This window comes from Agelaius phoeniceus, chromosome 9 (genome assembly GCF_051311805.1).
Source record: "Agelaius phoeniceus isolate bAgePho1 chromosome 9, bAgePho1.hap1, whole genome shotgun sequence".
NCBI lineage: Eukaryota > Metazoa > Chordata > Aves > Passeriformes > Icteridae > Agelaius > Agelaius phoeniceus.
In genome coordinates, this window is record NC_135273.1 from 29323331 (window position 1) to 29349181 (window position 25851).

The 25851-nt window shown below is 36.5% G+C and overlaps 1 protein-coding gene across 3 annotated transcripts in view; it reads left to right on the plus strand.

The window, feature by feature from the left end:
• CABCOCO1 (ciliary associated calcium binding coiled-coil 1) overlaps positions 1–25851 on the plus strand; it is a 50850-nt gene that overhangs the window by 8116 nt on the left and 16883 nt on the right. For all 3 annotated transcript variants that reach the window (XM_054637409.2, XM_077183393.1, XM_077183394.1), the window contains exons 3-5: positions 1816–1985; positions 4978–5122; positions 9263–9335. In XM_054637409.2, coding sequence (XP_054493384.2) covers positions 1816–1985; positions 4978–5122; positions 9263–9335 — 388 coding nt within the window. The remainder of the gene's footprint in view (positions 1–1815; positions 1986–4977; positions 5123–9262; positions 9336–25851) is intronic.

Consider the following 25851-nt stretch of genomic DNA (forward strand, 5'->3'; position numbering starts at 1 on the left):
CACAATTCTTTGTGCAACTTTCTCATCAAGATTAAAAAGAAGAGCACTGAAAGATCATATGTTCTTTTAGTCTCAGCTGATCACATATGTATTTATATATACATGCTGTACAAGGGGAATGTAAAGTATATACTGCATCTGACAGGAAAGAGCATAGTTACAGGGTATTTTATGCACACTAAGCAGTTTAACAGCAGCATTAAAATTTTGTTTACCACAGTGCATTGTGTCTATTTACAAGAGCAGTTTGAAGGCCATAGCTAGGGTTAGAAAATCAGAATAGGTCTGACTGTTTTGACTAGGGAGTTTTGTACTGCTGTCCATCTTGGTAAGACTTGCACCCTATGAAGAAGGAAAAAGCAGGGAGGGTAACTGTGGAATCGAACTGCCCCATCATTTCACAAGCATGTACAGATACTGTTGTCAGTGACATGCCTTACAGAATATTGGAAAGATGAGCACTGGCATTGTTAGCAGAATCAGAGAAAATCTAAATCCCTGAGAAGCTCTGATTATGAACACACAGAGTTGGCAGAAGCTTCAGAGAGAGAGGATATGGACTGTTTCAAACCTTGGAAAGTTCAGCTGGCCATGTTCCACTTCTATTCCAGGACACAAGTTAAGTGTTTTTAACCGACTTGCATGTGTGCAGCCGTACAAATTTGTCATGCAGAACAAAGGAATACATGTTTTAAACAAAACTGATTGGATTATATGCTTTACTCTGTTAGCTATTGAGGCTTTAATTAAAGAAACTCATCTCTTTTGACAGCATATCTGTACTGTGTCAGGTAAAGCCCTGAAACTCTAATGGCTGCAATCAGTAGGTCTGGGATTAATGTCCTTCTTAGTAAGGAATGAGAAGGCAGCAGGGCTTGGGAAGACCTTGCTTTTTCACACAGGAGTAGAAACTCTGATCACTGGCACCTGTGTCCTCAGCTGTAGTTAAGGAGCCAAGGATTGCTTTAATGTAAAACTTAACTACCTAAGACATGGCCAAAGTTACACTGGAAGAATTGAAACCAAGTCCTAGCCCCAGTCCCCTCTCTTCATGTGGAAAAAAGCACACAGTTATTATAAAAGATGTAACTAATTCTGTGTTTGGATAGAGTAGACATAAATGTGTCAGCAACAGTATGGCCTCCTACAAGGGAGTGTATTTTTTCATAAATTTTGCAAGTTAAAGTGAGTGGAAAAATTTTCATGGTGTGCCAGTAAAATGGGATAAGGCTCTTTTTAAATGTTTTGACCATTATGGAAGTGCAATTTAAGCTTCTAAATATTTTAGCTACTTTCAGTAATTATGTATTATATTATTTGCATTAATTTTCAAATGTAATTTTTCATCAGAGGCCACATGAAAAATAATCTTGAAATGTAAACAAGACCTTATTACTGCTGTAAAACTATCTAAATCAGAGTGAAAGCATGATAGTGGAAGGTGGAGACTAATTGTGTCATTTCATCCCACAAACCAATTCCTGATGAAACACTTTTTTTCCTCTGGAATTTTCAATGTATTTCTCTTTGGTTTTGTAAAGCTCTAATTTTTGTTCTTTTGTCAGTCATATCTTAACACTTCAATAGTTTTTGGTGAAGCCTGCAGGTGATTGTTTACTTTTTGATATGTCCTCTGATCATAAATGCAATCTAGGAATTGATGTAGCTAAATTCAAGAAATTATGCACATATGCACATATTAATAATATAGCAACTAAACAAATGTTATGGATATAATTGCATGCAGGCCAGGTAAGACTTTGGAATCTGTAATTTATTTTTTTAATTTCATTGTTTACTCTGCAACTTTTTTAGGAAGATGGCAGAATTTCTGAATCTTACACAACTAAAGACATCTTTGAAAGAAACTATTTTATTCGATTATTATACTGCAGGATTTTGGTGGGCTAAGGAAATGAACTTCAGTCTTATCCAGATCTCAGGATTCATGGGTCTATTAAATTTCGCCTTGGAGAACCTCAGCAGTAAGTATAATTAAGAATTGTAAAATAAATATCTGAAGTGGAAGGCAAGAATGTTTCCCAGTCATTTTAATAAAGTGATATTTAATTACATGTAATTGTGAAATTATTTACTTTCCTCTTGAATGTTGCTATGTTAGACCTTGTGCCTAAAAATAATTCTTACTGGCAGATCTCAAGTCTTTTGAGTTGAATATTCCTTACTCTTTGTTTGTACAATATATTGTACAAATGGCTCAAGTCCTGAAGAGACCTTTTCTTTGCTATGGTAAAATAAATAATAATTACAGTAGAGTGAGGAGCTCCTAAATTCCAATTCCAGCTTTCTCAGTGACTGACTCAGCGTAGCCTTGGGCACATTTCTCTGCTGTTTGAGATATTCAGTACATCCTGTAGCATTACAGCAGGTGAATTACATTTTTTTTATCCTCAGAGGTCAACTCTCAGCTTCCTGTATGGCAAATGCTGCACTTCTGGCACAGAATCTGTGTTAACTAAGGACTGGTGAGGGAAGTAAACTGGCATTGCTGCTGAAAATGAAAAATGACAATGAAAGGACCGTAGCTCCTGTGGCTATGAGGAAATTTGCCACAAAGCATGAAGCTTGGTCGAGTGGGAATGAAATAGCCAGAAAAAAATGGTAGCACTGTCCTCTAAAACCTTCTTTGTTACAGATTCTAATGCCTGTTTAACATTCACTTTGAAGGTGATTATGTTGAGAAAAGTCCATCCCAGAGGAAGACTGAAAGGACTCAGCAGTTTCATTCAAAAGAGAAGGCAAATATTTTAAAATCAAACTCATAACAGTTATTATACTTGTTCACTGTAATTTAGTTCAAGGGCCTTTCTGACTTGGAATTTTGACAGAATATGTACGTGCTTTTTGATCATTGGAATTCCAGTTGTCCTTCCTGTCGCCAATGAGGAAGTATCTTAACATATGCTAACTATATTACTATAACAATGGAGCAGAATGGAAGTCAGAAATCAGCTTTATGAGACCATGTAATGCATGTGTACACAACAGGCTGGTGGCACAACCACTTATTAAAACTGACTGATGTTTTTCAGGAATGTCGTCTTAATTATATTAAGCTTTGCCAAACTTCTAACTCTTTAAGCTTAAGAAATTTTCCAAGGCCTTGTCTGCTTTTGGTGAATTTCTATATATAAAATTGCAAGTGAACCAATTCAGTGAGCTTGCAGACAGGGGCTGTGGGCAAAAAAACCCAAAAAACTATTTTGTGTCTTTTTCTTTTTTTTTAAACAGGGTAAATGCCCCGGTGCTTTGAAGTAAAGATAAAGATTTGGCAAGCAAATGTTGTGAATTTACTTTTTGCTCTCCTGTGAAAATCCATTAAGATTTGGCTAAGATATACATGGTTTTTAGAGAAAGAAAATGTAGTTTTTGAATACTTGCAGGAAACTTCTTATATTTGCTTCACAGCCCAGGGCTGAAATTAATTTTCTTGTAATTAGCAAACATTTTAACTAAAAGCAAAATTCTAATGTCTTCTATATTGATGACTCTTTATTTTCCTTTCCCTGCACTGGACCCAGTCAGCCTGGAGAATTAAACTGACTTGAGCATAATAGCAAGAGTAGCATTGAGCAGGAAGAATGGATTTAGAGAAGGAGGGTAGTGAAATGTGTTTAAGGCAGGTAAAGCAGCAAGGAAAACCAGAGGCCTTGCTTGATGGGGAGTCAGAATGAGTTACATGATTTGATTCTCTTCTATCCATTGAGGGTAAAGTACTCCTTACCTCACAGAAGTGCTGCATGAGTCTTCCTGAGACCGGTGGTTGGGACTAAAAATCAGGTGTGCAGAGAAAGAAAATTTGGATGAGTTGGCAACAGACTCAGGGCCTGGGTGATCCTGTTATGTGCCTTCACTTCCCTACAAAGGGTGATATTTCTGGTTCTGTTGCTTTTCCTCATTCCCTATGGCTTCTGTTTCTTTTGCGTTCTCTGTGTTTCTTTCTTGTCCCTTCCCATATGGTTATTTATATTGTTCTGCCTCTCTTACTGAAAAGTGAGGTAGAATTTTCAAGCCTTTGATTACTGTACCACTAAAGGGCAAAACTATAAAAGAAAAGAAGTCTTCTAAGTATTTTAATTTATTTTCTGTACAAAAAACCCAAGGAGTGTATCAGTAGAGACATAAAACAATGAGGAAAATAAATCTATTTTGCCACTGGTGGATATTTCCCCATTTTTTCTGTAGATTTTTTTAGACATAAAAGAAAAAAAATGTATTTGAAGCTTTTTTTTTAACTTTCCATGGTACTAGTGATGGCAGACACTGTGTGCAAATCGTAAAGATGAATCCTTTCTTTTTATGGGTTCAGCAAGCACTGATACATTTCAGATTGTCCTCTTTGTAAGGACAGTTATGAAACAGAATTTAAATTCCAATTCCAACCTGTTGTGGCATTTGGTTTTGATTTCCAGGGTAAACTGTAAAGTAATTATCTGGTTTGGAAGAATGCAAAAATGTCTCCAAGTTTGATGATACATGCAGGGTCTTATGCATATTCATGTTTAATCTATTATGACTGCAAGCACTTTAAAATACTCTTCGCCCTTTTAAATATCTGTTCCTGTAATGGCTTATGTTGCAAGGGGCATGGTCAGAAGAATAATCTTTTACAATTCATAAGAAGTAGGCTATTTTAAAGAAAAACATACTCTGCCTCTCAAGTTTGCATATTATTCTGCCTGTGGTTCTCTCAGCACAGGTAAGAGCTGTAGTGTCTTGAACACCCATTATTACAATCCTTCCATTGTGAAGGCAGAGTGGTGGCTTTGTAGTGGAGTTTTAATGGACATTTGAGTGATGAGAATAATGGCAATAGAAGCATTTGACTGCTGTTGGCTTTTAAGTGGTAGGTCATAACTAAAACTTCAAGAAGTCTTATAACTAAAATGGACCAAAACCCCCCATCCCACCTTGTCATGGTTATACATGGTTTTGTTCTTTGGGATTACTTTACAGTCAGACGTATGACCTTGGGAGACAACGTTAAAGAACTTGAAAGAGCAGTGACTGGAATAAGAGAAACTGAATCAGAAGAAGGAGGTGACCTGAATTTATTCAGCATTGACCAAGGCAAAGCAATCATTGATTTCTTGTTTTCCAGGTATTTATTTCTACAGAATCTGTTTCTATTTCAGTATTCTAATATAGTGAGAAAATGACTGATAAAATTACAGCAACAATAAGAACAACAACATCAACAATTTTAAAATTATTATTATATTTACACTACTTCTACTGCTAGTATTTTGCTCTTATTTTACTGGATACCTTTCTACTGTGCCAACATACTGCAAACACCAAACTTTAAATCATGAAAAAGAAGAGACAATATGCAAGGAATAGTAAAGATCTGGCCTCAGATGTGAAAGTCCAAAAAATAAATTTGGACTGGAAGTTTATAAAAATATAAGATTATGCTGAAAATATTCCTTTAGGCTTTTGTTTGATGTGATAAAAGAAAACAGTGATGCATGGGCAATAATCTTGTTTTGCTTTTAAAAGCTACTTTTAGATTCCATCTGAATAAAATTGTAGATCTTATTTATCTTATTTAGATCTTATCTTGACTCTGTTACTCTAAGTATTTGTATAGCCTTGACAGTTATTGTGGACTGAAGTGATTGAAAGTTTTGTACTTACAGAATTGAGGTTCTGATCATATAGAAGTCATAAAAATGTTGCATTTCAAAATCAGCAAAAGTCTGGTATGTACGTGAAAAGGTTTTGTGGCAGGTCTCAGCTTTTAAACAGAGACACAGAAAGAGATGCAAACAGCTGTACATTCGTTATTTATTTTAGAATACTGAGTCTGATAGCAACAGTAATGCCCCTGTATAAAGTTCTGACTGTATAGCCATGTGTACACCCCATTTCCACTGGACTGCTGTGGTTCAGGCAGTGGCTGCACTGACATAGCCCTGTTTGCAGTACATGATGGACAGAATGGTTCTCAAGCTGTTCAACCATCCATCAGTGTCAGGGGCAAGGAGATGGAAAATGAATAAGTTACTCCTGTAGTATGTGCTCATCCACTGTACTGCAGCTGTAGCCCTTCAGCCCATTTTCTGACCCAAATGGAGGTGGAGGGATTTGTGGCAGACGGGCATAAAAATTAAGTAAGATCATGGCTGATCCATATGTAGATTTGCTGGGTATTTTCTGACTTTTCTGTAGGAAAACTGTAACACAGCAAAGTGGGAGTTTTTAGAGTGTTTTCCTGAATGCAGAAAAGTATTTTCTCTTGAGGAAAGGCAAAATACCAGGGTATCTATTAGCCTTCTAGTTTAGAGTACTTGGATTTAAAGGGGGATTTAAACCCATTGCAGGCAATTTCTCTTACGATCGGGCTATAAAATATATCTCTTTCTCCTACTCTCTGATTTTTTTTCTTTTGTTTCTTTCTCATGGAAAATATAAAACACTTAAGATTCTTCCCATAAGAAATGGGAACATCTCTTTAAATCTCAAATTTCTGTAGTCAAGGCAAAATAATGTCCTGCCAAGTACTAGCCCTAAACTAAAAGGAAACTTGGCATTTAAGATGTCTCAACTCCTTTTACTTCTGCCTTCCTGTCTGTCTTTTGTGTATTTATATGGAACAAATGTTCTTTCCAAATAGCACATCTATAACTCTTGTGTAAATTATCCATTGAGAGATATCTTGTCCATGAAGTAATTCCTTCACAGTCGGAAGAATTTCATCCAAGAGATTAGGTGCTCCATCCTACTTTGAACCAAAGTATTAGCTCGGCAGGAATACAATCAAGCTGCAAAACTTTTGCAGCAGAATGGTATTTTGGCCACCAGATATGGGTTGTCTATGTCCAAACTGCTTAATTTATTACAAATGGGTGCTGTGGCGATGTCATGGATGTACACACATACACTGAAATGTATCATATGTGTCCTGTTTATGCAATCCATTATTTCAGTCCCTGGAATATTTTTTTTTTTAAATAAGGATGTAATTGGCACACTTAAATGGATGTATTTTAAACTTTATTAACTCAGAAATAGTTTGAGTTTTATTACAATTCAAATTAATGTATTAGTTCAATACATTTTTTTCTTGTTTAATTTTAAATGATGAGCCTGTAGCTTTTTTTCAACTCAAGACAATATGACATGTTGTAGTTCAGATCACATTTTTACAGATGAGCTGTAAACCCACGGGATTTATAATGGAAACAGGGACAAATGCTTAACCACATTGGCACAAACTGTGCAGCAGCTATAATGACACCTTCAGGTTTGGTGGAAGGTGACAGTTATCATTTTTTTATCTTGTCTCCTTGGGCAAACACACATCAACATAGCTCCTGACATTTTCTTTTCAGGAAGCAGTGGAGTTGGGGAAATATGTCATTGTTAATCACCTTCAGATTCTCATATGACATCATAAGAGGGCCTATTATTAACAATATTCCTTACGCAAGTAAAATTATTTCTGGGTAATTGCTAGAAAGACTGGTATAGAATTTTTAAATTGTTCACAGCAAATCGAAACAAAAAGGGGCATTTTGTATAATGCCTGATAGGAGAAAGAAAATGACACTGTTTTTCTAAATAAATACTGATGTCTGATTTATGTAATTTGATTTCAAGACCATTAAATGGAGAAATTTTTTCCTTCATACAGGATTAGGGGTAGCAGGTTGAATAGAGATATTTTTAAAAATAAAGACATAAAATTCAGAAATGCCAGAAATAATTACTTATACATTTGGGTATATATTTTAAATTATATGTACCTGTAACATAGTCCATGAAGAATATCATAACACATTTGGAGGGGAGGGGAAAGAAAAGACCTGACTTTTACGTGCTGCAAATCTGGCTTATTTCAAAAACACTAGGATAAGAGAACAAATTTGAAATACTAATTTCTGCCAATCCAATTGGAAGGATATATGTCTTATTTCCTGTGTGTCTATGATGTTCATAAAATATTTTTTGTCTTTTTTCAAATAATCCCTGTTAGAATTTTACCAAATTACAGGTGTGTATTACAGGGACACATATTTACATAAATCAGTGTGAGTCATTTCCAGGTTAAGTCCTGAACTCTCTTTAAACATAATTTCTGTGTTTCCACTGAAACATGTCAGGAATTCTTTGGTGAAGTGCTGCAATAAAAATGTACTTAAATGAAATTGCAAATACTGTAAGAACTTAATTAATTGCCTGTGTGCTTTGGGTTTGGGGGAAGGCAGTTTCTAGCTGATGGCAGCCAGACTTCTTCTGTGGGCCTTGGCAGTATCAAGCCAAAGGTATTGCTGACCCAGCTGATGGGTCTCCCAAGAAAAGAACCTGGGTTCTGTCCCTAGGCAGAAAGCACAGGAACCAGTTACAGATGTTCCCTGCAAATATCGCTGTACCTTTCACAGATACAGCAGGCAGGACAGCAATAAATTCTTGGAATCATTCTTCAGCCTGGACTTGGTATGAAATCACAGAGCAACGTTTTAAATCTTGTCAAAATGATGTGACAGAAGCCAGGAGTTCTGTATCATGATTGTAAGAGAAGAACTAATTGCAACAGACTATGACAAACAAAACTTTTGGTTAAACAAATGCTGTATCATTGATCATTAGAAAAGGAAACAAAATTATTTGAAACATGTGAAATGGAAAGCCATACATACATGTTTAAGGAAGATAAATATTTTAGTCCATTGACAAAGTCTATTTAAAGTTCCTTTTGTTGTACTACACAAAACTTCTGTGTGTTAATCTAGTTTTTTAGTTTTTCTTTGAGGAAATACTATGCTGATTTTGCAAAGTGACCTTGAGAGAATAAATACTTCTATTCTTTATTGTTTTGGTGTTCCAAGATCAAACTTTCTCCCTGTACTGGCAGCCCATCCCAGAATCTGAAAGCTGATTTGGCTTTGTTTCCTTCTTGTCTGCTATTGCTGATAATAAAGGCATAAGTATCCTGGTGATAAGTGTTTCAGGAATTACTTTTTTCAGAGAAGAACTTTGTCTTCTCGGAGTTCAATTTCATAAGGGCTAAGTGGATGTATTTTTAAGTATCACACTGCATTTTCTACAGCCATCTGATAATAAATCCTGCAAACTAAATATGCTGCTTTTTGTTTCTGAAGTTAAACAACTGTTTCTTTTTAAAATTTGGACTGTTACTATGCTGGAGGGAACCTCTTAGCTTAAGAAAACTTGTAATATTGTTACCTTTCCAAAAACTTGCAGCTGTGATAGTCTATGTTATGTTGTTTTTCAGCTTATTTCAATACTATAAAGCATATGAATACCTCTTCCACGTTCATAGAGAAGATCCTGTGCTAAGTAATGAGGTGAGTCATTTATATAGATGGAACTCATTATGCAGAGTTCCTTAACGAGTGCGCCATGGCATATGTTTTATATTGCTCAAAGCAACTTCATGTCAACATCCCTGCATTACTAACGTAAAACGGCTGATTAAAGAGCGCAAGTTAAGATGTTTTGATCCTCATATTCAAAATTAATTTGGGATCTCAAAAAAGTGTAAATGCATTGCTTGGTTAAGTCATTAGTTGTGTTAAATCAGGAACACTTTTGTGTAGGTATTTGTAAGTTGATGCATGTAATTTGAATTAGCAACGTGAGTCTGACTCTGCTTTAAAATCAGCAATCAAAATCAGAAAATGCTGTGTGCCATGCTAGTCTGACCACAGCCCTAATAGACATGTATGCATGTGCATGTACAGAGTTCTGTACATGCTTCTGTAGCCACCAAGAGTTAATTATACTGACTATAAAGAAAGACACAAGCTAGAAACTGAGCATTTTGAAATAATTCAGTTAACAGTAGTGAGTTGGCATCACAATGAGCTTCGTGATGTGTTCTAACTTACATGTGAAAAACTACATAAGAAAATGTGTTGATGCAAAACATGGCCTTTAATCAAATGGACAGGTTCAATTAATCAAATAAACCTTCCTTTAGCTTTTTGAGGATATTTGTTATTATACATTAAAAAATATTTCCACTTTAAATTTGTATTAGGAACCAACTGATGGCCCAGAGGGGCACAGTAGTGTATTATTTTTGGTGGTACTTATATTTTAGCTTATCAGTACACAATGAAGTTAAAATTAGCACTGGAAAAATTCCTTTACACTTTCAGCTGGTATTTTGACTCTGGTGATGTGGGATAATTGCTTTCTGTGTTGCTTTTAAGTAGCCATATTATAAAATAACTTTTCTTGACATGGATACAAATATTTGGAAATTATTCTTGTCATTTGCAAGGTGGGTTAAAATTCCAACTGTGATAAAATTGGTGACAAAACTGTCAATACAAAGGTGGAGCAGAACTTTAGCATTACTATTTTAGGGTGGGGGTTCTGTGTTAGGTAATCAGATCAATGGGTGGTTAGCACTTCTTAATTGGTAAAATCGATTTTAATGGGGCTTTGATTAAGTAATTCTTGTGTAAACTTGAATCATGAATCTTAGAAGGTTTCAGACTAGCTTAAAGGAAATGTATTTGTGTTTTCTGAAGTCTCCTTTCTGGGTGGGTGAGATCATCATGCGCTGTCCCAGCTGCAGGACAGGGATTGCCCTGGGCAGACTCTGGGGGAGCACCACTTCTGCTGAGGGTACCAGCACCTGTGGGCAGTGGTAGGAGTGGATTTCAGGGAATGACTTCAGTGATGATCCATCCAAGCAACAAGTGCTCTCTGCAGCTACAACTCTCACAAAACCCTGCATGACAATCTTTAACTGTAACTCCTTTATGGCCTTTTCTTACCTATGGTGCCACTTCACTTCAATCCATCTGTTTTGTATTCTGAGCTACATGGCAGAGAGTTTTTAATTTGTCCAACTACACTCCAACACCCAAGAAAATCAATACTTATATTCTGTTAGAGTTCATTTTGATAGGGTGATGCATTGTTCTTCAATAAGTAAAAGTTTAAGGTATTGAAGCTGCACATACAAATTTATGGCATTATTTGCACTTGCTTTATGTGTTAAAATGTGAGGATAGGTGAACTCAGCATAGACCTCAAGTTCTTTTGCTGTAACTTTGTTTTATTTAGTAATTCTTATGCATAAAAGAGATCATTACTTCTATTTTGCAGTCTCTTAGATGAACGGTTTTTTGGGCTGCCATGGTTTGGTGTGTGTGGCTGTGGCAGGGACACACCTGGGGTCACTTGCTGTGCAGTGCATCTGCTCAAGGAATGGGAGATAACTAGGAAATCCTTGTGCTGAAAATAGATAGTAAATTTGTGCTGAAAGTTTGGCTGCTGTCCTGTTTTGTAGACCAGTGTCTTACTAAAAAAAAAAATGCTCTTGCAGGCACACCACAGCCCAAAGCTGGATCTGATCCTGACTCTAAGCTGAGTGCAACTAATGTCTAAGAAGTTTTCCTTTAGCTCCAGCAATAAAAGCCTGTTCTTTTGGAACAGGACACTCTAAATTGTAATGGCCAGATTTGCCCAAATAACAAGAACCACAGTGTTCCAAGAGCTTAATTACAGCATTATCTCCTTTTGCAAATGAACACTTTGAGACGAGTCAGTGAAATGACTTGCTTCAACAGAATTGATTTGCTTCCACTGAAATAGCTTTAGCTCAGTGAGTATGTGCACCGAAAAAATTACCTACAGAATAAAAGCCCAGCACCCTCAGGAGAAGATCTGCTTCTTTAAAAGAGATACAGCAACAGCAAATAAAAGCTGTACTCAGTGTTGTAATGCATATCCTTTTAGGGAAACCACAGTGTGTGTTTTCCAGAGAAATCTTATAGCGATGCGTTGTAAAGTCATTGGAATTTTTTTTCTCTAGCACAGGCAATTATACAGTGTTCTCAATCAAGTTTCCTTTTTGATCTTTCACTGCAGTTATTTTCAAATGACCCTGTCATTTCCTGTGTAGAATAAAATCAGACAAGAAAAGGGAAATGACTCAAAACTCAGATTATGCATACAATATCTGTGGTCGTGCCACTTAACAAAATGTAAGTTATTTAAATGTAGCACATAATTAGTGGAGCTTCACAGTCTGATTAATATTCTGCATTTGATGCAGCTAGCATAATAAAGCCACCTCTGTAAAACACAGACAGTGTTCAAGTCTTAAAAAAAGGTAACAAATGCCAGGCTAATTTAAATATATATATATATTTTGCATGGGCTAAAGCCTTTAAACCTCAAACTGCCTAAGGTGATCATATTGCCTAGGAAAAAAAAAGGTTAAAACAGAAAGACATGAATGCTTGGTTAGATGATAAAACACACATCACACTTCTAACCTACTTTGACAGTATTTAAAATTTAAAACTTGCCTTTCTAGCTATCAAATCCCTTACTTCTCCTTCATTCCAGATCTACAAAGACCTATATATTATGTATGCATGAATACCTGTTAGAAAACATGATGGTACAAGGAATTGCTGAGAAGTATTAAGATTGCCAAGTAAATTCATTGCTTTTTTTTCCTGTTACTATTATGAGCAGTTCCCCCCATTTAGAATGATTACAGAAGAAGCTGTGCTTTAGCTGTTCTGTGGCTGTGATCCAAAATAAAATGCAAGCAGTGCTACCATACCAGAATTCTTCAGGAATATTGCTGTTAAAGATACTGTTTTTTTCCCTTCTGCCTGTTCTGGACATTTTGCACTCTAGCTGTGATTTAGTACACCTATATTAGCTCGCAATTTCAAGGAAAGCAAAAGGAGTGCAGACTAAATATTGATGTTCAGGGAGTCAATGGAGCAATTCCTATTAACACGTCAGATCTTAGAACAAAGGTTTAAATTGTTAATACATGAATCGTGTAGAAGTTTATTCTTCTCTATTTCTACATTTAGTTAATATATTTTGCTTTGATAGGATGATATATTACACAATATCTTGCAAATTTTTTTCTCTCATTTACAAATTGTACCTTGTACTGCAGTTCACGGTTTTTGCTGCTCTCTGTTGTGTATTTTTGGATGGTATGAGGCTAAGGTCTTTTGGGATTATGTCTGCTTTGAAACATTTCCTAATAAAAATAATGTGGTTGGTAAATCTAGTTTTATTCCTAGTTGCTTTAGCCAGCCTGATGGAGTAATCTGCTATTTTATGGCCCAGATGACTAGCTAAGTTTGACTTCTTGAAATAGTAGTGTACAATGTAATTTTCTTTAGAGATGTCATAGTGGGTCAGGTTGCAATAAAAATATCAAAGATTAAATTTAATGGCAGTGCAGATTCAGTATTATAGCAGTCACTAGATATCATCCTCTGTACTTGGAGTTCCAAACTAGTTTCCATTAATGCTTTCGTTCTGTGTACTCCCTACTTTCTGAAACATTAAGCATTTGGGCTGTGTCTGGTCCTTACCCAGTTATGGCTTGGGGTTTTTTTTAAGTTTGAACAAAATCCCTTCTTTATTTGAATTTAAGGAGTTGGATAGGAAGAACATGCTTTTTGAAAGCTAATAAAGCTTTTTCTTCTTCTGATAGCCAAAGCCCTAAAATCTGGGACTTGACTTTGATACCTAATCCTCATTAGGTGTTGAATATTTAGATTGGTTAATCAATCATTGTTTAAATGAATTTGCTCCATGACTTCTTGAGAACTGCATTTTAGAGATGTATGAAACCAGAACATTTCCATAAGCATATCAGTTCACACTTCAGAAACTCATTCCCCAGCTAATGGAGTGCTTTTCAAAGCCTAGAGGTTTCAGATATTTTTAGTGCCTAAAAACCAGTGAGTTGATGTTTTGTAGCTTTGTTTTCTAAATATCACCATGGCAAAGACATCAAGAAGAACATAGGACTGGAAGGGATGTCTTCAATTGTCAACGCTCATGCTGCTTTCTCTTAGGGAAACATTCATAATCCTCTTCAGAAACCTGTCAAACTCCAGTTTAAAAAGTTAACTTGTTTTTTGTCTTTGCTCCTTCAGTTCGGAAGTGCCCTGATGCCTGGTTTCTGTTGTTGTTATAAAAGCTCAATTTCTGGTCTGGGTGTATTCATGACAAGCTTATGTGCATTTGTCCTTGTGACAATTTGTGCTGGTATTGACCTTTAGCTCTCGTTCCATCCCCAGTGTTTATTTTTCTAGTGCATAAAGAGACAGCAATCTTATTGTCAGCCTTCATTCAGCTAGACTAGAAAAGCCAGCCCTCTCTAATCTTTGCTTTAAAGGTAGACTTTGATACACATGTGCTTACATCCATACCAGCTTCTTGTCATCCTGTTGGCCTTCTTCTATAATTGTTCCACTTTAAATCAGTTTTGTTAGAACATAAGTGACCAAACTGACATAATATTGTTGCTGAGATAAAAGCAAGGCCCTGTAAAATATCAATAGTGCTTTCTTTTCCTCTGCTGGGAATAGCCTACATGATAGGTCCTAGAAACGTTTTATACCTGTATCGTGTGCCTATCTCATTGTACATCTGCTATTCTAGTTCTCCTTTGTTATTGTATTTTCTAGCTGAGGTACTCCCAGTGCACTATAGGCTTTAAAAAAAAAGATGTCCCCACAATGTCACCTCCCAATTTGTCATTGAATACAAGAGTGAATAGACTTCAAGGGCGTTCAGTCCCATCTGTGTGGTATTCCTGCCTACTCATAAATTGATCATGTCTCTCACATTGCTTTTGTCTAGGAAATTATTTATTTAATTTGCTATGAAATTAGTCTGGCATCATGTATCTTTGATAAATTGATGTTGTGTCACATTCCATTTCTCTTTAATTGCCATGCTCTTATTTAGTTTTTCCTTCAAAACATGTTCCTCAAGCCTTTGCTGCTATGAAGATCAAAACTACAGCTTCAGGAGTAGGTTCATTATTTTCTGATTGTGGATGTTTAAAACTGGTGCTCGGTCTTTTGATGTCTGAGGGGTAATTTTTGATGTCCGTTACAGAAGTGTGCCATACCCAAGTCCAGATTACTGAAGTAAGCAGCTGGAGAGCCAGTGGATTTTTGACAAAATTCACGGATATCCAGCCTTTTGATCTTGAGGCTTGCTATGGCTGTAACCAGAGATCTTGAAGGACTTGTGATTAGTCTGAGTGAAAAGTGGAGTCTGTTGGAATTGTATGCAGTGCTATTTCAAATATTTAAGCATCTGTTGTCTACTAGAAACAGCCTTTGTTTTCCAAAGATTGTGTTGGTATACTCGTTTGTCAGTAGGGGAGCTACACTGATGCTTAGCAGTTAATTTCCATGTAGGTCTCATGCTGATGGTCTTCTAATGAACTTTTAACATTCCTGAGTTTTGGTAGCTGTACTGCTCTGCCCTAAGAGTTGGTGAGAGCTCCAGAGAGCTGGTGGAACTCATAAACCAGTGCTGAGTACTTTTACAAGGCTTTAGAGAATGATTAACAAAACGTTTTTTAAATTATTTTCTTAGGAAACATCAAATACAAAACAAGCCTGCTTCTTAACTCAGTAACATGCGTGAAGTCACGAAAGAAAAGAATTCAGGCAGGACAAGTGCCAAATAGCTGACATGGGCTGTGCCTTCAGTGTGCTGAGCACCATGGTTCTGACCCAGCCAGCATTTCAACAAGCACCTTTTCTGAACAAATTGGGAACTTTAATTTCAATGGACCTATTCACATACACAGGATTAAACTGAGAAGTGACTGGGGTCACATTGCTCAGCACCCTGGAGGATGAAAAACTAAAGATACTAGGGAAAAAAAAAATTGAGGCTCATGATCACTTTTTAGTTCAGTTGTACAGCTGACAAAGCATCACATTTTTTGACTGTATGATGTTAGAGAGAGGGAAAAAAAACTTGAATTCTTGGCAGGAAAACAATTCTCGAACTATGCAGGAATTAATATATACACAGATGTGCTCTATGAGTTTTTTAATTATTTATTTAGAAAATGACTTGATTTCCATATGTATGGAATCGTGTGTGTGTTTGAATGTATGTAAGCATACATAGTTGTGATAAGAGCAGTAATGACTTGTTTATTTGCTGGAATGCTGGTCAGCTAGGAATTGTAGGCTTTGATTGGAAGGATAGTCAGTGCATTAATGACAGCCTGTTTCTGCGATTCATCAGAAAGTTCTGTGACCCAAATGATGAAGTGCTCTATCAGAAGACTACAGCACATTTAAAAATGGTTATCAATCAAGAGGTAAATTTTAATAGAAGACATTGAGATTGGCAGAAATGTATTGACTTGGAGACGTTTTTAAGTGGTTAAGCAAAGTAGCTGAGGACAGACTATTAGGATATCAATTTTGTTTTACTTTTCTGGTATTCCAGAATACCTCACTCTGTTGATGCCCTTTGCAAATGCTACTTGTTTAACTTGACCAGCATGAAAAAAAGTACTTAGAGCTGAGCAAAGATTGGTAATTTTGTTTCATAGGGGAATCTGAGAATTTTGCAGTTTGATTTATTTCCAGTTTAAAACAAAAAACACTTAAGAGAATTGCTATTCTTACATGTGTGTGTTTAAACTCCCTGACACAAAAGCAGTGCTTTTGAAGATCATTTCAGAGCCCCAGCTCCATCATGGCATAGTTGGCTCTGCTGGAGCAAGACCCACACAACCTAGGGGTCCTCAGCTTGCCATAGGGCATGTTGCTGGGGAGACAGGAATCTAGAAAACAGGATTCTTTATCAGCCAGTATGGCAAACCATTGGAAAGGCTTTGTACATATGCTGCTGAGAGCCAGGTAGGTCACTGCTGGCACATTGGCAGAAAGTTATTTGCACAATAACTCAACTTTAGGAAGTTCAAAGAACGTAACCTGAAAGGAATCTGCTGAAAAAAGTAGAGACACATTTTATTTTGAGCCCAATGCATTATGTCCGCTGCAGTACAGTGCTATTTCCAGTGTTAAACCCTTCTATGCAATGTAGCAGGGATCAAGGAGTTATTCAAGAATGTGCCACATTTTGTTTATATTTTGGTGGTTCAAATTTAGCTGCCCTTTTTAAAGTTGTTTGCCAGAAGGTACCATTTTGGTGCCTGTACAGTTTGACTTACTGGAGACTGATTTTCCAGAGCAGTTGCCCTGTTTCCAAGATGTCCTGCGTAATTTTTGGTAATCGACTGACAGAGATCCATGACCTTAAAGTACAATTAACAACTGTTTTGTACTCCTTACCTTTATCTGCAGCTTTTCATCATCTTGAAAATCAAATTGCATTCATAAAAGTATCGGTGGAACGGGCAAGTGATGTAATATTTCATGGGAATGTATCCCCATGGGTGAATATTTAAGTATCAAATTCATACATCTTATGACCTTATGTTATGAATAACATGTTGACCTTATTCATATAAATAAATAGCGTGACATTTCTTTACCATGATGATTTATAATCAATATACATTTTAATAAATTTTCATCCGTTTAGTTGATGTTATGAGGACAAATGTAATCCAAGTCTAAATAACAGACAAGTTTTACAATCCTTTAAAGTTCCTTTTTAAAATGCACCAGAAAGTTTGTGTCTTCTAATTCCACCTTGAATTTTACAACTTGTCATAAGATCCAACATAAAGTATTTTTACTGAACATTGAATCTGATGTATTTGAATATTAATTCATAAAACATTATTTTGATGTCCTATAAATATGCTAAGCTCAGCAAAATGTAGTGTTACTCATTAGAAAGCTAAGTTTTATAGGATGTCTGGCTGGTATTTGAGGTAACTTATATTGCTACTTAGGTTTACATTTAATAAACCTTAGCTAAGAAAATTGTTTAAATTTCAAAGGAAAGATAATAAATAAAATGAGGGCATCGAATATTAATGTGAACTGTGCCTTTATTTTGTTAAAGCATTCAGAGTTAAATAGTGGTGGTCTGTTAACAATCTAGGGCTATTTGGCAAGTCTCTAAACTTACTCAGTAATCAAAACATAAAAGGACAATGGAAACTTTTCACAATAAAAGAAAAAGGAGTTGAGTACAGAAACCAAACAAATTATTCTCTGCTTTTTCTTGGTAAGGAGGTGAACTTTATAGGAAGGGCAGCAAGCTCTGTGTTAGGGTTGCCTTTTCCTGCCTTTGTTATAAATTACATCTGTCTGTGAAGAATCCTCTCCAGTTACTTCGTGGTTCATGGCTACGGGGGAGGTGTGTATGTCTATCTGGAATGGGGCAGAGGGAGACAGATTGTGGGGGAGTCTTTTCATTTTAATGGTTTGTTTTTCACTGAGGAAATGGCAATTCTAAGCATTAATTTGCCTTGCTTACTAAATATACAGATGGATAAAATTCCTAAGGATCCAGCTGTGTAAATAGAATATTAACAAAACAACTGTTTTCTTCAGCATTTGTATTATTTGTTCTTTGAAGCTTGCTAGACTTTTGGAAGACTTCAGCACCGTTTGGGTTCAGTATAATCATTCAAAATGTTTTTATTAGGGCTTAAATGAGGAAAACATTTGGCAAACGGATGGAGTTTATCCAAAGCATAATGTTTGATTCTTTCATGAGAGTCTGAATACACTGCAACAATATTGTAATGCACCAGAAATATGGGAATAAGCTGCCAAATGGTACTGGAAGGAGAGCCTATACATACCCAATATGTTGGGTGTAGTGCGGTCTCCATGCCCTCCTTCCCCTGCACCTGGTGAGCAAAGAGATCAGGCTGAGGTAGCCCAGATGTGGCAGTGCAGGGCTCTGGCCCCTTTCTCTCCTGTCTGCACAGTTTCCTTCACCATTTGATCCCAAGGCGGGAGTCATTTGCAGGCTGCTAGCGACAGAGCAAGGTGGAAATCCTGTCCTTCCAATCCCTTCTTCAGTGTGGGCTGATGGCCAGCTCCCACCAGCTCCAGCCCACTGAGCCTCACTCTCTCCTCTTCTGATTTGGGAAATGGGCTCCCATCTGCCTCTTCCATCAGCCTTAGCTGACCTTGTGCTGCCTGAGTCTCCCACAAATCCACTGTGTTTCTGTGGAAGCTGAGACTTCATTATGTGTTTTGAGCACTCAGAAAACATCAGATAGGTAGAATATCTCCTCAGGGCAGGCTTGAAAACACAGCAGCTGGAACCTTTTGGTGTTCTTCACAGTTAAGATTATTATCTAAAATATTTTTTGGTTTGGCTTTCCACGTGCGCTGTTGAAAATTTGTTAGTGAACTCATCCTGAATCTCCTCTTGGCCAACTTAAAGCTGAAGAAAGAAAGAAGAAGAAATACTTAATTGTTTATACTTAATGTTTGCTTTTTCCTACTTGTTAGAGTGGGCTGACTGTTTGGCTGGCCTTAAGATGCTTACATGGTGAGTGCTCAGCTTTTTTTTTTTTTAGGCTGATTTCATATTTTGTCCTCTGACTGCAAAGCCTATGTCAGAGCCCATGTAGGTTCTGCAGGGTTACATTGCAGATGGTGGTGTGTCCAGGATAATTCCTAAACAAATACAGATGTTTTTGGCTGAAATACCTCAACATTCTGCTTTCCACTTTTATGACAAGTAGTCCTTCTGACTTTTTGGTTGGTTCTACAAGAATCCCACTATATTGTAAATACATATTGCAGAAAATATTGTTACTACTCCCACAGAACAGGTCATTCTGCATGATTTACATTCTGATACACATATGACTATTTTCTTAGTATTAGAATTCCTGTGCTTGATGTGTTGATTCTGTTCTATTCAAATAATACGGGGTAAGGAAAAATATGTCCTGTGCACTTGCACTGTCATTTACTTTGACTGTGCATATCAAATTTGGCCTGTGAACACAATCTAAGGAAATGACATAGATTTTAAGTGATAAAGATGAATGTTGCATGCTTCTTTTATAGGAAGGCCATCCAAATATGGTCTCGGAGTTGTGAGAACATCCTGTGCTTGATATGTCTTGAATTTTGCATTGATCAAGGCTGTGGACAAGTTTCAGGCATTAACAGGCTGGAATTCAGGTCTATTTCTAGATTTACTGGACATTGTGTGTTGTGAAAAGATTGCAATACATTGCAACCAGTGCATATAGTACTCTTATATAATAAAATGAAAGAGCACTAGGGATGTTCCTTAGAGATTATTCTACTTTGAATATCTGTTTTACATTCTCTCGGCGTTTTTCTTAGCATTCATTTTGTATTCATGGAGCCCATTTATCATTTTTGTCTCTATCTGTTATACATTTAGGATCTTAATGATTTTCTTTTGTTCTAAGAAAGATACTGTGCCAGCTTTTTGTATTCATCAGGAATTAGGATGTAGTTGAATACTTACTTTTGGAGAAATGTTAAATTACCTGTAATGGTCAGATTTCCAATGAAGTATTGTAAAGTTTTACTCTCACAATAGACTATTTTCAGTCTTTAGTGTTACTGTTGTCCTGGAAGGTCTAGATTAAAAGAAAGTGAGGGCTAGAGCCTAGGTAGCTGACTTTGGGGAGGGAGGGGGGCAGGAGGGGATGGTTGGTTTTTTTGTGCAGCTTTTTTTTTTACTCTTTTTTTTTTTAATAATCCTACCATTGGTTCACTGTGGTGCCCTGCAGTGGAATTTCTAAAAATGTCATTATGTTTCTGTCAATTTTGAGAATGACCCCTTGAGTCTGTTGATACTGCATGCATAGAACTGTGCACTGAACCATTAATTTCTGTTTAATAATCATGTTTTGTTTGAGAAATCAAGAAATTGTCAAGGTGGAAGTAAGGAGCCAAATGTTACTTATTTTGCCATAACACAGATTTTATCTTTTGTCCTTCCTCCTTGCTTGTCTTCAGTTCCTACTCTTGTTATTCGTACTGGTTTTATTGCAGTATATTTAATTGTCTCTTTGTTCTGATCAATCCTCAGTTAAATGGGTAAATAATAAAAGAAAGATGGTACATAATCAAATTACCAGCAGTTATTGGTCAGTCCAAGCATTACTGGAACTTTATAGTGGGCAGAAAGAACAGGGCTTTGGTATCAGAGTCAAAAAGGCCAAGCCTTTAAAACTGACAACATAAATACATTGCTACACTGGCACATCTTTGTGAATTTAAATTACAAATTATTGTGCATAATCAGAATCAGAGCAACTGGAAAATCATACAGCATGGATAGACTTTATTAATTTTGGATACAAATGAAAGACATTAGACAAGCTTAGAAATCTGACAGACTAGGAGAATCTTAATATTTGACAAGTGTAAGATAAAATGAGACTTTGTCTCCTGGATTGCTGGGGTTTTTTCTTTCTTCCATAGTAGTGGAAACATTACAAAAAGTAATAAGCAGCAAACCATATGCATTAGAAAAAATGTAGAAGTCTGTGGTAAGGAAGCTTATTTGGGTAATGGGAAAGTTTAAAGGTTATACATTAAATGATCAACAGGGCATTGTGTGTTACACAGGGGACTGAGTTGCTCTGGGAATTGGGAATTAAGCCCTAAAGTTTTTCAGAGCTTGATTGCTATTTTAATACATTTATGGCTTTGCAGAACATAACATGAGTTGGTTTTGTTTCATTTTGTAGTGAACCAATACAATTAAGAAGACAAATCTGCTTTCTTCCTTAACATTTATCTGTTAACATACTAGCAATTTTAGTAGCAAAATAAATTGCTTAATCAGATAGGTACCAATAGCTCTAACCTATACAGACATACAGAATTTGATTTTTTTAATTTTCATTTTCTCCTGCCACCAAATCAATTGGAGAAGAATGGACAAAGAGTAACAAAAAGATAGCATGACTTAACAAACTAAACCCTGCTCTGTGGAATTCAGTTACATAAAAGGTCATTTTTATAGATTTGTGCTGTTTAGCGGATTCTGCCTGTCACATCTGATAAGATCAGTATGGTGGGGAAAAATTAAAGCTGCTCATGAAGAGTATACTGAACTTGACCAATGCTACAATAAATAGCTGTGTTTCAGCAGGGTGTTGCAGCTTCATGTTTACCTGCCTTTCAGGTTGGCTCTGTCAACTACTTCCCAGTTAAGATCCAATTTACTCAGGCTGCATAAAATCTTTGACGTGACACTAATGTGCTCTGGAACTCTGTCTTCAGGGAACAGTAATTTCTATTCATCAAAAATATCTTGAATTTGAAAATTAAAGAATTTGGGATGGTGACTTTTAGACAAATTTTTCATGCAATATTGCATGAGAAGGCTTGTAATGTCTGTCCTTCTGTTACTGTTGCCAGGTATAACATTTTGAGTGAGCTGCTAAGATTTACCATTCAATTCATGTTTCCTCAATCCACTGTGCCCCAAGTAATTTCAGGGGAACTGCTAGGATTGTATCGAAAATAAACAGTATATTACCGTGGTGTGTAATGTGCATAATTTGGCATCAAACTGAAAACTGTTACATTAAAAACATTCTCTCTAAAATGCAAACATCCCATATTTACAGCTGTAGAAAATACTACTACAACTTTGTGACACGTGGGTGTATGTGTAAGTAGAGTAGAAAGTGCTGCATTGGTTCGTCTTGTGGGTCATTCCCAAATAAGACTTCATTTGAAAACATTTTAACTAATTGTGCTTTGTGTTTTCTGTAGTGAATTAAGGAGCCTAGTTAGTGTTCAGCATTAAGAGGAGGTTGCTGCAGTGTATCTGCAATATAACGGGAATTATATTTGTTAATGTACTTTGGGAACATTTAAATTCTAATCACGCAGGCGAAAGGAAATTTCAAGTGATGGCAAGTAAATTTAAATTACACAACAGTAAAGACTTTCATACCTTTGAAAATATTTCAGCACTGGCTTTTTTTTTCACTTGCTTTGATTATCCATGATCACAGCAGCAGAATTCTATTGCTGTTGCCATAATTTCTGAAGCATAACTGTGCTAACATGAAATATGTATATATAGGTACATTTGCCAACTTGTTTTAATTTTGTCGTTGGCTTTCCACCTCATATGTTGGGAGGGGCTGGTGATCAGTGTAGTGGCTGAAGGAGAAGGCAGAATTGTTGCAGGAGAGAATGAAGATAAGCAGGCAACATTTGCAGAAAAAGTAGGCACTTTTTCTGTGGTTTCAGGGTCAAGAAAATAAGATTTCCATCCCATAAAACCTGTCTCTGTGACCTCTGGGAGCCCTCCATGGCCATGCAGGTGTGAGTGGCTCACAAGCACTGTGTAAGGTAGGATTTTTATGCCACATAAAATTGTCAGCTTTGCCCTTGTTGAGCAGTCCTCTGCATCAGGTCTCACAAGCTATGTATGTCCAGTAATCTAATGGATATAGCTTGGCTTCTCCTGCAAGCTGGATCTTGGCTAAGGTAGGAAAATGCAATACAAGATATGTAGTGACTGTGGAAGGGGAGGACAATTCTTTCCAAGGAAGCATTTTCCTACCCTTCTCAAGCTCAATGTCCACCTACCATGAGTCTTTTCACCTCTTCAGCAACACCTGCTTATTGTAAAAAACAGAGGAAAGAACTAAGCACCACTGTGACCAAAAATAGAATTCCCCTTTTTTTTTTTATTTCTGTGTTTAACCTCTGCTTTTTTAATCGTATGCACAGCAAGAAAAAGGGGATGTGCTCTAGCAACTTGTCAGCTATGAAGCAGTGCAATTTTTTAGCTAGAATCATGCTATCAGTTGGAAGTAAACAATAGGTCTGCATATATTTCATTATTTACTAAATTTTGAGTTATGCTATTCTTTTAATTATGTTAATCAGGCAGGCTCCAACATTGCAAGCCTTAGGGCTTGAAGTGCAATTTCAATGCTTTGTATTAAATTTGCTGAACTTTGGAAAAAGATGAAATGGCTCAGTATTAAACATTTGCTTGATTTAAATTTTACTAACCCATGCACTTTATAAGTCATATTCTTTCAGTGCAACGTACAGCCCCAGCAGAATGACCATAATAGTAATAGTGAGTAAGTGTTCCTTTTGCACACAGGTTTTGCTTATAAACTTGATGAATAAAGGCCTGGCTGTTGAGGCAATGGTAAAGATCTATTGTGCCTTGCACTTCAAGGTCATTGGTTCAAGCACACATCATTAAAGGCAGAAACTTAACATCTGACTGGTGCTTCATAACATACATTAAATGAGTTAGTGGTGTCAGTGGAGACAAAGAAAGGAAACAACCAGTTCAATTACAAGAGAAAGGGTAGGACTAATGCACACCTCCAAAAAGGGGGAGGAATCAGGAGATGCTCAATGTACTCCTGTCTTCCCCTGCATGCAGTCCCAAGGGCTTTAGTCTTTCTTCAGTCTGGAAAGGTTGTAGCCACCCTGCTTGATCTCATTTGATGGCCTGAGCTTAATTGAGTTGAGCTGGGTAAATACTTAGGTGGAAAAGGATCCAAGGAAAATGCAGGTAGAAGATGGTTTGGTGATGAAGTAATAGTGAACCTGGTTTGGTGCTGCACAACAGGCTCTTTGAAGGGAGCTACCACTCTGATATTCTGGCCACTGGTCATTACCTCAGGCATATAAATCACAGGCAGAGAACAGTTGGGCATGGTGTCCTCCTGACTGCCTTCAAGTGAGTAATTACAGCCTGCCAGTGGTAGTTCCCAGAAAAGTTAATGGCATGAGGTGCTCTCTCTTTTGATCAGTTGTGCAGTGTGATTGTTGCTTAAGGCTCTTTTAAAGAAGTAGCTGCTTTTCAGTGATGTGATTCCTTTATGTGAGACCTTTATAAACATTAGGTGAGTTTAGAGGAAGGAGTTTGTGGAACATGGCACTGGTTTTTTTATTAGCCATTTAATATTTAGCTGTCAAAATGAAGTAAATCACTTCTGTCTGCTCTAATAAGTGGATTCTTTTTCCTGCAACTTTTTTCCCTTCCTTTGGTCTTGTTGTTGTTATTGTTTGCTTTGAAATCTGGGTTGACACTGGACCCAGGATGTCTTTACTTAATGTATACATAGGACTTAGTGAAAGAAATTATTTCAGCCATTATAAAAGAGCCCTGTGACATTTCCTCTGTGATACCTTTATTCAGGAACAGACCAAAGGGGGAGGAGGTATCAAATAAAAAATTTCACCTAAGTAGTTCCTTTATTAATAAGCCCCCTTTAGAACGTTTTGTGAGTAAGAAGGAAAATAAGGTGAGAAAAATCAGAGAAGGAGAAACTCAACCTCCTAGACAAATGAACTTCCAAAAAAAAATAGGGACATATGCAACCATGGCTTGGTTCGGTTTGTTTATTTTGCCCTTTAGCCCTTGTTACTTGTATAACATAAAGTTCTTATACCTTTGGAAGATATTTTAGTCACAGGTTTTTTTATAGTTTTAATATGAGTATACATTGAAATTACTTAGTAATATTTTAGATGTAATGTTTTAGATTTCTTTTTATTCTCAACACTTCACTCAAGCAGAAAGCATTTTTGGAAGAGGTCTTACCCGTCTGAGCTCCTGAATTAGTCTAATGTCACAGTCGTTAATTGAGAGGTGGTTTCACGTAATTGTAATGGGGAAAAGCCAGTGGAAGATTTTGCAATGGAATTTTATGAATGAAATTTTGGTTTACCTTTAAGTAAGTATGCAGTGCTGAATGAAATGATCTCTGGAACTTTTGTGAATATTTTATTCAATAACCTTAGCCTATGGTTTTTTTTATGAGGAAATTGAAGTTCCAACTGTCTTTTTTTTAAATTTAAAATGTCAAAAGCTTCTGTATAAAAAATATATTTCAACCTCTAGGTATTCAAGCATTGCAAGAATATTATTTATTTTCATAAAGGATTCTATCTAAATCCACATAATAACTTTTTTTCTAAGTAGACCGGGGAGGGGGGGGGGAACATGAGAGAATATGTCAATTCTTTCCTGAAAGAAAACACCTTGTTTATTTTGCCTCCAAACTCGAATAGGAAACTTTTTTTGACATAAAAAGCAATTAAGTTTTAAACTTCTTGTCATCTCTGTTAGAAAATCACACAACTTCTAAGCAATTAAAAAAAT